This window comes from Contarinia nasturtii, unplaced genomic scaffold, assembly GCF_009176525.2.
Source record: "Contarinia nasturtii isolate CC-2019 unplaced genomic scaffold, AAFC_CNas_1.1 Cnas_scaffold_1037, whole genome shotgun sequence".
Classification (NCBI taxonomy): Eukaryota; Metazoa; Arthropoda; class Insecta; order Diptera; family Cecidomyiidae; genus Contarinia; species Contarinia nasturtii.
This window is the reverse complement of record NW_022198383.1, coordinates 5,393,167-5,405,719: the sequence shown is the minus strand read 5'-3', so window position 1 is coordinate 5,405,719 and position 12,553 is coordinate 5,393,167. Positions and strand designations below refer to the sequence as shown.

The 12,553-nt window shown below is 35.2% G+C and overlaps 2 protein-coding genes across 2 annotated transcripts in view; one reads left to right on the top strand and one right to left on the bottom strand.

Moving 5' to 3' along the window:
* LOC116344161 (E3 ubiquitin-protein ligase highwire) overlaps positions 1–12,553 on the bottom strand; it is a 35,661-nt gene that overhangs the window by 22,047 nt on the left and 1,061 nt on the right. The window contains 29 exon segments of the mRNA XM_031772588.1: positions 3,324–3,562; positions 3,626–3,773; positions 3,844–4,158; positions 4,234–4,602; positions 4,674–5,194; positions 5,261–5,370; positions 5,438–5,579; positions 5,641–5,711; positions 5,777–5,869; positions 5,949–6,510; positions 6,582–6,689; positions 6,761–7,095; positions 7,150–7,622; positions 7,690–7,783; positions 7,866–7,951; positions 8,014–8,131; positions 8,203–8,312; positions 8,381–8,984; positions 9,055–9,194; positions 9,356–9,929; positions 9,999–10,673; positions 10,752–11,034; positions 11,093–11,233; positions 11,297–11,394; positions 11,474–11,555; positions 11,610–11,813; positions 11,877–11,990; positions 12,056–12,138; positions 12,217–12,487. Of these exon segments, the coding sequence (XP_031628448.1) occupies positions 3,324–3,562; positions 3,626–3,773; positions 3,844–4,158; positions 4,234–4,602; positions 4,674–5,194; positions 5,261–5,370; positions 5,438–5,579; positions 5,641–5,711; positions 5,777–5,869; positions 5,949–6,510; positions 6,582–6,689; positions 6,761–7,095; positions 7,150–7,622; positions 7,690–7,783; positions 7,866–7,951; positions 8,014–8,131; positions 8,203–8,312; positions 8,381–8,984; positions 9,055–9,194; positions 9,356–9,929; positions 9,999–10,673; positions 10,752–11,034; positions 11,093–11,233; positions 11,297–11,394; positions 11,474–11,555; positions 11,610–11,813; positions 11,877–11,990; positions 12,056–12,138; positions 12,217–12,487 (7,163 nt within the window).
* Positions 47–3,301, top strand: LOC116344164. The gene is made up of 6 exons (XM_031772591.1): positions 47–1,092; positions 1,157–1,366; positions 1,429–1,756; positions 1,832–1,963; positions 2,028–2,345; positions 2,982–3,301. Exons 1-6 carry the CDS (start codon positions 928–930, stop codon positions 3,155–3,157), a joined length of 1,329 nt encoding a protein of 442 aa, XP_031628451.1. The 5' UTR covers positions 47–927; the 3' UTR covers positions 3,158–3,301.

The following is a 12,553-nucleotide window of genomic DNA, read 5'->3' as shown; positions in this document are numbered from 1 at the left end:
AGTGATAATCGATTCGATTTCATTTCGATGAAGTCATTTGTAGGTAATTGTTACTTTTTACGCGTTCACAAACGAAGAAATACCGCGTTCCATTTCAATATTGTTTTCTTATCTACTATTGATAAAATGACGAGCGATAACAATTGCCGAATCGCATCGCTCACCGCGTTAAATAGAAGACCGCATACCAGTATTAAAAGTATAGTTTGACGGTGAGCACATTCCATGGTTGGCACATATGTGTAGTAAATGCACATCAAAAAGGGAATAAAAATTCGAACAACCTACATTTATCGAGAATATTTGTTTAGTAAACACACGGATTTGTTTGGATTGACGGAGTCGCATGTGCAATTGATTCGTTCCATCTGTAAGAGATTATAATGTCGAGGCAGCAATTTTCAATGAGACAGCGACCAAACAATTGACCGATGCATACAAACAAGCAGCGTATTTTTTCTTATTGACATTTTTACTTTGCGCAATAACGAAAACAAAAAAAGTGGCTGAATATTTATTTTTCTATGTGTAACGGCATTTGTATTTGTAAATTAGATAAGAAGACTTGTTCACATCGTACAATCATCGCTCGTGTGTTCAGACTTCAGATGATTTTTGAACATACGCTTCGCATTTTCGGTTTTTGTTTGTCGATTTTTGTTCTGTTTCGCATTACCGTACAGCAACCAGCACGCGTCAAATGACAAACTTGGTATTTTGCGTTTTGGAAATTATTAATAAGAGATAATTTGTGTGCTACATTTAGTGCGTTAACAAAATCATCGTTTTTTTTTTGTATATTTCGAATGGTTAAAAACTATTGATATGTACCCGAAAAAGTGGGTCAGGTGTACACAGTTCAAATAATGACCGAAAATAGTGTAATTTACGTAAGAATTTGAATGGAACAAGTATTTCGTCATCAATATGGTTTCAAAACAAATGAGAATCTTGACGTGGATTTTTATATTTACCACCAATTTTCTAATCGTGTATTGCGATGAAATTTTAATAAAAGATTATAAGGAATTAAAATGTACGTATGATCCTGAAACCGGCGATCAAGTATGCGACTGTAAAAATCGCAAAAGGGTAAATAATGTTTTTGTTTGAAAAAATGACAGTGAAATCCAGAATCAACTGAATTTTTTTTTAGAATTTTATTCTGCCATTGCTTGAGGGAACCCTGAAAAATGTGATTGTCAAAAATTGCAAGGAAGTTAAGGTGCTTCAGGAGACGTTTCAAAATGTAGACTACATTGAACACATACAATTTGACAAGATCAAAGAGTTAAGCTTAGAAAATTATTCATTGCAATTCAAACAACGATTGCCAATTCCCAAAATAAAGTTGATATTCAACGATGTGAGTCAGAATTTTGAATTAAAATATTATCAGAATCAATGGCATGGTCATTCTATTTTCAGGTACGCTTCTCAGAAATTCTACCCCACTCAATAAGCGGCTGTATTGATAGTATTTCATTCAATAATAGTCATATTGAAAAGTTAAGTGCCTATGCGATAAATAGCGTGTGTCAAACCGTGTACAAACTTTCAATTGAAAACACGAAAATCGATTGGGTTGACAGTCAAGCGCTTAAAAAATTGAGTATCGAACATTTTATTATGCAAAACACCACATTTTCGCACGATCTACCGTCTAGAACATTTAGCGCTTTAATAATTAAGAATGTAATGTCAATTACAAACTGTACATTTGCTGGGATTAGTACGCGTACGATAGAATTGGATGGTATGCATACACACACAATTTATAAGTAAACAAAACTAATAATCTTAAAAAACCTTGAACTTCATTTTATTACAGATGGAAACGATTTTATTTTTTCCAATAATAAAGTTGATCGTCTTGATGGCGAAGCATTTCGAATGAATGCCAATGGGCGGATTATATTTGAACGAAATAATTTTTCACAAATTAGCCACTCAGCACTTTCGGGTACAAGTTTATTGAAAATTTGTTGACATTCATTTTTTTCAAAGTGATATTTCATTTATTCCAGCCATAAATTTGGGTGAGAATGCAAAACATCACCAAAATGAAATTCAATTTTTAGCAAATGAAATAAAGGCCACTGATTTTCCAATTCGACTTGACGTTGCGCGTGACTTCAATCTGCGAATTTTGGATTTGAAATTCTCAACGCCAATAAATTGCGATAAGGCGAAGGAATTTAGGCGAAATGCTTTCTTACAAAAGTACACAGAAACGGTGTATTTTCGCATTGCAGAATCAACAGATGATGACTACAGTTCATTGTCAGCTATAATGTCAAACAGATGCACCATTAGAACGTACTTCATTGCACTTATATGGACGGGTATTGTTTTCATTCTTTATGATTAATTTTATACTCTTTTCACTGTCATCATTGACTTCATTGACATTTATTCAATTGTCATTTATAAATGTTGATAAATTTATATGTGACAATTATGTTGATGATGATGATGGAAAAGAACACAATCAGATTTAGCGAGATATTTACGAGAAATGATTGAAAACCATGAAAGTCAGGCTTGTGTACGCACATAATATTGAATTGAAAACAATTTTGGCAACTAAGATGGTTGAATTATGCGAAACAACTTTTTTCAGCGAGCTCTTTTTCTACGAATACAGTATTTTTGCAAATTAATGGTCATTTCAGCCGAATTTAGACCAGTTTTTGTCTTACAATTTTTAATTATAGCTGTTTTCACGATTTTATTTTCATTTTTGTCAGACATTCTATTGAGATATTTTCAGACAGATGATTCAGCTCAGGAAGCTTATTGATTGTAAGTGTTTTTATAACTATAAAAATCGCTCCATTTCTGCGCCCGACATTAGCTGCCTAAATACATCTCAATATAATGTCTGATTTTTTTTAATCGATTCGATCGTTTCTTTCGATTTCACTTTTTCATTTCAATATGTATTTATTCTTTTTTATTCTTTCATGATTCTCTCCTAGGCATAGTTTTCATTGTTATTTTATCGATTATTGCCACCGCATTTTTCTATCGATTTTGGATGAAACGTCGACCAAATCGACAAATAAGTATGGTCATTCCAGATGGTAAGACATATTGTGAGACCCAAATTATGATACAGATTGAAAACGCCGGCCTACTCAAAACCAATTTATGAAACTTCGTTTGGATATTATTTATTTTTCTTTCAAATTTAGCCAATTTAAGATAATCTATTTTTATGTTAGCATATGTTTTTTCAAACGATACTTTAAATAAGAAATAAGAATTCTAAAATAAATTTTCGATTTAAAAGTAAGAAAAATTGATAATAAATTACTCACCCAACAGGTAGATAAGAATCAAGAGCTTGGTTAATTGTTAAAATTGAATCGGAAAGAGCCAGTCCTTTAGATAAAAGTGCCGAATGAATATGAATGGTTTTTTCCACAGCCGAAAAGTCTTCCAATGGATTCTCGCCCGGTAAAGTCAAACTTTTCTTCAGTAAACTAGCACTACACATGCCACCCAAGTAAGCGAGCTCAGATTCCAACCAGTTCAACGTCGAATTTGGAATTCTCGTCTGTAAATATTAAATAGATATTCAGAATCTATGCTTTCTAACATCAAAAAGGAAAATACTTACAAGAGATGGATTGTCATATCCAATGATCAAACACTTGAAACCAAAATTGTTCGCATGTTGATCGTGAGCATAGTTTGTAGCAGTTTCTAATGATATATTTACTTTGTTACCGGGTAAGATAAGCGAATTTTGTGTCCAATGGGAAGGTCTGAAATGAAAATATTTGTTACCAATTCAATGAGCTTAGTTCTTGTACTTATTTGAAAGATTAAACTTACTTATTAAACATTTGAGCAATGTGCCATTCGTCGTCATCGCCACTACCGTACTTTCGTTCTTTCGTAAATGATTCGAAAGATGTAGTTAATCGGGCGTTTTTACAAATACCCAAATTATCCGAGTCAAAAGAAGTAAATCCATCAATGACATCGTATTCATCGTATTGCGAACAAGATTGATCGGACGAGTTGGTCAGTGTTGTTGAAAAAACTTGTTTTGGTATCGAGATGAGCAAATAATCTTCAGGTTGAGCGGTTCCACTCATTGGATCGAATTCAATTGTTAGCCATTGGACGCAAGGAGGAAACTCGACTCTATCGAACAAAAAATATAAATCGCGATGTTATAAAATAATCAAGATGCTATAAAATTCGAGATCGTGAAATTACTTGTAATTATTAATCGAAGCTCCTTTATACGGATGATCACTTTCAACGATGCAATAATGATTGCTCGTTGTCACCAGATCTGCTGTTGTATTCACTTTGCTCGTAATCAAAGCGGCTGCATTTCCATCGTCAACATGTTCGTTTTCTATTTCAATATTCTCTGCGGGTTCATTGATTTGTTCTGCTTTCACCTGATTTGGTGTGGTTTTTCCAAAATCTGTGTGTTTTCCTGAATTGATTTTGTTCAGGGCGGCGACGTGTGGGAGAATTTCTCGAATTAAAGTTAAAACTTCAACAGAACTCCTTGGATCGCTATTGGCCAAAGCGGCAATATGGCCAAAAGTTAATGGCAAAAGAGTATGAAACATGCTGTGCGTATGAAACAAATAAAGTTTACATTTAGTTTGAAGTTTACATTTTGTTTTTTCATATTTTTTTACCTCGACGTTTTATGCTGAAAAATATTTAGAATTTTTTCTTCATAGGTTTCCATTCGATCTTCTTCGGATTTTGAAAATCCAAAATCTCTCAATGATCCATGAATTAATCCATTATTTCCATTTATTTTCGACAATTGATCCGATTTGATGTCATTTTCTTTGATCAAATCTTTTGGGTGAATTTCCGTAGAACCGATTTCAATCTCGTATTCGAATGGATTTGTTGAGCGTTTATCAAATTTTAGAGTTTCAAAAATACCCTTGGAGAACGATTCGAGGCGTTTGGTCAAATCACGAGCAGTTGAAATATTCTTTGACGTCGCTTCGGTTGGTGTATTATTGGTGTGAGTAAATGTGATGTCAACATGCTCTTCAATCGGTGTAATATTTTGCTCGGAATCAATCGTTTGTGTATTATTTGATGAGTTGCCACTTTTTTCAGACGGTGTAATTGATGTTGCCAATGCATTTCGAGCAAGTATCAAAAGATCCGTACATTTCTTTGTGATGTCACTAGAAATCTATTCGCATAAACAACAATTGATACGTTAAATTCAATCAAATGAAATTTGTTTTGGATTGTTTACCTTCAATGCTGTGTCTCTGGCGTGAATTTCTGTTCGAATTTTGCCATTGATTGATTCGGGTTTCATTGGTGAACTGTAATACAGTAAGCAGGGAATTTGTCCTCGTTTGTCTGAAAAAAAATTGTTGATATTGAATTTCTTCACATTTTACGGCATCATTAATTTTTGCATCAATACCTGTCGTTCCATTGAAACTTAAATCACAAGGATAAAATGAAAACATTGCTCCGCAAGGACCTCTTATTGATCCAAAACCACTATCGCCGGAACATGTACGAGCACCTTGCGAACATAGACGAATCGCATACCGAGTATTTTCCTACATTAAAATAGAGAAATATTGTTGAACAATTCATAAAAAATCAATTTATGATACTAACCTTTATATGAACTGGTCGTTCAAATTTCAATTCAGCCATTTCATTGCTAACGATGTCTTGATCATAAGTGCCTACAATTTTTAATTAGTAAAATTTTATTTTTTGTTTTCTGTTAAAATAAAAAAATCATACATACCAGAAATAGATTCCAATGTTTCCCATTTATGTTGGGCTGGTGATTCAAGTGTATCATACAACAATTCTAATTGATAGTCATAAGATCCAGAGCCTAGAATTTAAATTATTGACATTTTATTGCTTTTATTTTCATTAAAAGAGTAATTGGTTGAAAAAAAATATTAATCAACCTGAATAGACAACAGCACCGGCAACCGCAATTCCGGGTCGATCGACGCTGAAGCAAATGGCATCAGGTCCAAAATTTCCCGTATTCCATGTACGGCATGGATCACGACGAGCGAATCGACAGCCCGACGAACGGATACTTTGAGATGGCAACGACGGGATTTCATTCTTAAATAAATGAGAAAAACAGTAAAGTACAAATCAAAATAAGAAAATGAAATTCAAAATTGGTACCTCTGGTGCACTTTGGAATATGATTTCTGATAAAACTCGAGCAAGGAGATGACAACAGTTATCGATTAGTTTTTGATGTATACCAGTGTTAATGCTGGTCAATGAATAACTACAACGATTGTGAATATTTTCAATTTTTGACTTAATGGGATACGAAATAATTTCCAGCAATCGAACTAAGACATCGTTGAATGTCCAGCTATTGCACAAAAATTCGTTTTTCTCCAATTGTGTGCGATATGTCATTTGCTCGACCAAAACTGGAAATTGATAGTTCTCGGACGAAGAGAGCATTGGCAAGCCCGAATTATCTGATGGACTGATGATTGACTAATTGTGTGAAAATATTAGAAACAATCAGGTGAAAATTGAATTTAAAATCATTGAATATTATTTCTTACCATGCTTTCTCTGTTCGTAGACAAGAGCGGGAATGTTGATTTAAGTTTAACATTAGTGTTGCAAAGACCTGCTAAAATAGCACTCAACAGTCGTGCATGCATGATGCCCTATCACAACGATTTAAAGAAAATTAACATCATCATATTAACAATTTGAAATCGATTTGTGAAATATTTACCTTGTCTTTTTTCATCAGTAAATCGCACAAGCAATTCCATTTCAGTGTGTTGGTTGGATAAAATGCATTGAAACAAGATAAGAATGTGGTATGACATTCATCTAGAATTTCCATAGTTGCATCGTATCCCTCACTTTCAACGCTCAATGCAATTTCATCGCATAAAATATCAATAAGTAAACACTTAACTTCCGCAATGCATTCAACCAATTGAAGATTTTCTCCGGGTAATTTTTTCTGACTGGTCGACGTTGTCACATCCAGGCTACTGGACATCATATGCTTCACGGGCGGCTTTTGTTTTGTGGATGTACCCGATGTTTGTGTGACGCCATCTAAAATTAAATTAATTTAAAACGTGTTTGAATGAACTGAAAATATTGATTTACATAGTTGCGGGTCGTTTTTATCCTCGCCATCGGTTGCTCGTTTCCTCATTTGGAATCGATCACATTTTGAAGTATCATTTGGATAAATTTCATTCGTATATTTTCGCAGTAGACGCAAACAAACTTTGCTAACATAGTACAACCGGTTATACGTTGAAATTGATTGCGAAAGATTTTTCTTATCTTTCAAATCATTTAATGTCAATTTGAATGTTCCCCACGACCACTTGAGCAATGTAATTAAACTTTGAAAGCATTCTTTAGTGACTGAATTCGCAAAATTTTGTGACACCTTATGAACGGGATCAGAATTGTTCGGCGATTTTGTTTCTTGATTCACAATCCGGAATAAGATCGATGGAATCTGACCAGAATTTACATCGGTTCCATTATTTGCTTTCTTTGACACTCGGAAATTGAATACAATCTGATCTTCGGTCGTAACACTGGCCTGTCCACTAGAACCACAATCACTTGAAGGAAAAATTTGAAAAAGGTTAAAAATCGTTCTCATATTGAATTTTAATGAAGTAATTTTACCTTGAAGGTCCGGCAATTCGTGCCCAAATCAAATACCATCGATTGGCCGTCACATTTGTTGGTCGCGGTAAAAATATGTTGTGCTTACTACGAGCTGAAAAGAAAGTCGTAAGATAAATCGATTTAGAAGGCTATTGTTACACCTCAGGTAATCATGTTAATATTTTGGTAGGTACCTGCACATGCGTACGATACTTCATCAGTCTCAACCAAAAGAGTTCCATCCTTTTCGTAACAACCACCATCAACGCCAAGATCGTACCTACAAATTTCGAATATTCCAACCATATAATGACTATTTTACACAGCGCTATATTCACTTACAGTTTGAGTTTACAAGTGTATTCTCCTCTTCCGCCATACATTCCACATCCGACAATTACAACATCGGTATCGACCATAAATCGGATAGCTTCAACACTTTGTCCACTATATCCCCATCCTAAAAAAATATCGAAAATAGAAATCATTTTTCTTCGATCATATGCATTGATCTATTATGTTTTCTCTAACCTCCGCCCAAGTTCTCGAAACGGGTCACCGTTTGAAAATCGTTCAAACTGCTTATTGAATCCTTCATAGCCGAATCAGCTGGCTTGGGTGTTTGTTCAAAACATGATGGTCTAAAGTGGAATAGAAGTGTATTAGGACAATTTCTTTTGGGATACAGTGTTTGAATTCAAGTACTCACATTGCGTCCGGAACTGATGTTAAAATATCCAAACAGGCAAGAAGATTAACCGACGCCAAATTTCTTGTAATCAAAACATCCACTTTATTCGGCAACATGAGTTCTGGTTTTAAAATTGCAATTATATGATTGGAATATTCCAAATTTCTTGGTACTTCACTACCAATCACATTGTATAAGAAGCATTTCATTGAAATTGCATCGAAAACCCACAAAACACCATAAATTGAATCCATTTCGAATGCAAGCTGTGGCAAAACTTTTTCATATTTTGCACACTGAGTTGTTTCGACGCGTTTACGTCGTTGCGGTGGCCGATGGTGATGATGATGCTCGGAAAATTGCAGATTTTCTTGTTCATCGAATATTTGATGGCATGTGTCATATACACTTTGTGACATTCGATCAATTGCTGAACTTGCGATGGCCTGATTTGTATTAACATTCTGGTTGCATTTGTCGAAGGCCAATTGAGAAACGGCATTTATATTGTTTTGTATTATTTTTGCGAAATTTACTTGATTTCCGCTATGCGGAACACAACTTCCATCTCGACGATTTATCGATAAACAGTTGAATGACATTGGGATTTGGGGTATCAATACTGTAAATTTGTTTGAAATTATTTATAATTATTTATGCTCTACTTCATTGGTTGTCATTTTCAAACTTACGAATTGTCGATTTATTGGCTACAACGTTGATTTTCGGGAGCATTGCGCCCGTTAAAATGCTTTCATCCAATTTGAAAAACGTTTGATCGCCGGTGGCAAAAATTTGTGTCGCTCTCTTTCCATATTGTGGTCCAATTCCGCTGTTAAATGAAGAGAGGTTTAATAATTTTTCTTTTGAATCAATATCACAATGTGATGAAATCAGAAAAGATTTCAATTTTTTTTACACATTGTCCGCCGGATAATTTCCGGACCATAAGCGTTTGATAGATAGAAAGGCTTAATTTAGCTTTGTACTTACGAGACTTGTCCCGGCGTGCAATGCCATATACATTTCTTTATCTTCGCCAAATTGGCAATATCCGATTGACCGTCTTCGTTTGTGTCCGATTTTTGAAATTCATCTGAAAAATGTACATTGTGCTGCATGTCATGTGATAATCGACCCAATTGTCCCTTCGAGTGATTTCCGAATGTGTAAATAACTCCTCGGGATGATAGTAAAACGGTGTGATTGCTACCAGCAGCCACTTGTACGATAAATGAATTCAATTTAACTTGAACTGGGCCAATGTATGGCGATTGGTCGCCTGTTCCAAGCTGACCGTGTTGATTTTGGCCAAATGTGAACACTTCTCCACTCTGAGTAAGAACTACTGTATGGTGTAATCCACATGCAATCGAAATTACAGGGCTGCTTGTGCCTGGCAAAGACACTCTTTGCGGTGGCAGTGGTGCTACACGAGGCGTTGTATCACGATCAACTTCAGGAACAGTGTTTTGTGTTTCGGGTACTCGTTTGTCTTTTGAACGGTTGAGTGAGCCCTTTGACCGTTGACGCAAAAGAAATGTAAATGGTTTATTATCCTTGACACCTGGCAAATTGAAAATTGAAATGATGAACAAAAATGAACTCGATTGGTTTAATGTAAGAGAAAACAAACCTCCGGTCCCATCTGATTCTTGAAAAGAGATACACGTGCTACAGGCACCGCATTTCGAACATCCACCATCTCCATTGCCACATGCACAATTTGCTCCCGGGATGCGTTGATCAATCGTTATATTCTGTGTTGTAACACATGATACATTATATCCAGTACATTCGCGGCAAATAGAACAAACTCGGCATTGACCATGAATAATATTGTGTTCTTCAACATCGCACATATTAGACACATCAAATTTCAGCGCTGCCGCTTGATGCGTCGACGATGATGATTGTGGCTGTTGAGATTTTATGCCAAAGTCGACATCATTTTGCAATGATTTTCCTTTCGGTGATCGGCCACATTGACCCTTATTGTTCATTCCGAATGTGAATATTTGACCTTTGTTATTCAGTGCCACTGTGTGTGCCTTTCCAAGAGCTACGGTTGTTATGTGTTGATCCAATAAGTCAGTAACGAAACCGGATGATGTGTCACAGTGTGATGTGTCTTTTCCTAGCATTATGAGTTTTCCCGTGCGCGTTACCAGAGCCGACGTTCCATTATTACATGACGCATGGACAAATTGATGGCCATCGACTTTGATGATTTTCTTTGGTTTTACAGCTTTTGGTTGACGACGATTCTTCGAATGATCTCGATCTCCATCTTCTCCTCTACGCGCAGTACCTTTTTAAGTGAAGACAAAATATTCAAATTTTGAACTCAAAATTCCACATATTTGATGCAAGGAGAGTATTTTTATACCTGCAAAGAAGACACTTCCATCCTCATTGATGAGAATGGCGTGCATCCCATCATGGCCGATTGTTGCATGAACGATATTCGATGATTTGGCAACAATCAATTCAATCGGTTTCATCGACGGTGTTTTTCCTATCGATTTCAACCCCAAAGCTGACGATTTACCATAGTAGAAGATTTTGCCATTATTTGCTCGAATCAAACCGAACTCCTTTCCACATACAATTCCGGCAATTTCAGTTTCACTTGAAAGTTTCATCTCGAACGGATTAAATGATGCTTGAATCTGAAATTATTATTAATTAATCAATCTATCAAGAGTTGCATCAGTTTTTATTTTGTACCTTTTGAATTTGCTGCTGATTCAATAGTTCCTCTTCGAATGTAGCATAGCCAAATGTCTTGAAACTTTTTCGCGCTAATTGAAGCATCAAATCTGGCACAGCACTGCCGACTGTGTATAATTGCCGAACAACCAAATTGTCCTACAAAGAAACGTAACATGAGAATACTACGGAGTCAAATCTTAGAAATGTAACAAAACTTACGTCTTTTAAAGAACAAATGGCATTCAAAGAATCCTCGTCGGAAAATAATATACAATTTTGTCCATCTTTATTTGATGGCATTGCAATTTGAATGGTGGCTGTAAAGGAAATTAATTCAATAATTGTATACCATTGCGTGAAAAAAATAGAATATAATTCAAGAAACCTTTTACTTACAGTTAATTGATAGGGTTTCGGTGTTTACAACCAGCATTGTTTCATTGCTCCGTTTGGATATTTTTTTGTATAACAAAGAATTCTGTAAAATAAGACAAAAAATGTGTAAAAATGATTAAAATTGTTGCATATTTACCCCACAGAATCCAATCCATCCATTTTTCTCTTTGCAAAATTCTTCATTGACACCATATACATGGCCTTTCAACGTGCCATTGAATCCGGTTCCGATTTTGAATAAACTCTTCCCCAACAAAATGTACATATGTTTGCCGTTAGATGCGATAGAAGGCTGAACGTGATATTGGACCCTTTCTGGTATTTCAGTTTTAACGCAGAACTATTTGAAATAAAACTGTTTAATATGCTTGAACAATTGTTTCAATATGTGATTATCCATTACCTCTTCAACGAGAGAGTTTTTCGGTACACCATTTGCAAAGAAATCCGGTTTGGTTGGTTTGCCCAAAGCCACTGCATAAATGCTTCTTTGTAGTGTGGAAAGCACCATAGGCAACTATAAATTTATTGAAACAAATTAATAACCAATTTATATGTATATTCAATATTATTGGAATTTACCTGGATATATTGTCCGGATAAGATTTTTGGTGACATTATGAGTGCGGAAATTGCTTTTATAGTTTTGCCAGTATCACCACGAGCTGAAAAATACAAGGACTTTGTTTAACGTTTATCTTTAGCTAACTGTTTCCGAAAAACATAATAATTCAAGAACTTACCTATACACAGTCCAAGCAATGCTGAACACGCGATTGATGACCAATTATTAAGATCCGAGTCTTTTGGCAATGCTCCATGCAATGTAGCCAAATTTAAGAGTAGATCGTACAACGGTTGAATCAATTCGTTTGGTTCTGATCGAAAACTCTCTGGTACTTGTCCTTGAATCACATCAAAGAGTGCTCGTAACCCTTTTGTACATAAGTTTGGGCTGACATTTCTTGCCTCGGCTATCAATTCAAACAATCCTTTCAAGCCAGCACCAACGATCTGAAAAAATAAATAAATATTTAATGTTTCTCTTCGATGCACCAATAACATTTTTCTATTGAATAA

Excerpts from the sequence above, each read along its gene's own strand:
- LOC116344164 (XM_031772591.1), top strand. The coding sequence starts at position 928 with ATGGTTTCAAAACAAATGAGAATCTTGACGTGGATTTTTATATTTACC. Across the intron at positions 1,367-1,428 it reads TAAAGTTGATATTCAACGAT|GTACGCTTCTCAGAAATTCT; the intron begins GTGAGTCAGAAT and ends TTCTATTTTCAG. Across the intron at positions 2,346-2,981 it reads CATTGCACTTATATGGACGG|GCATAGTTTTCATTGTTATT; the intron begins GTATTGTTTTCA and ends ATTCTCTCCTAG.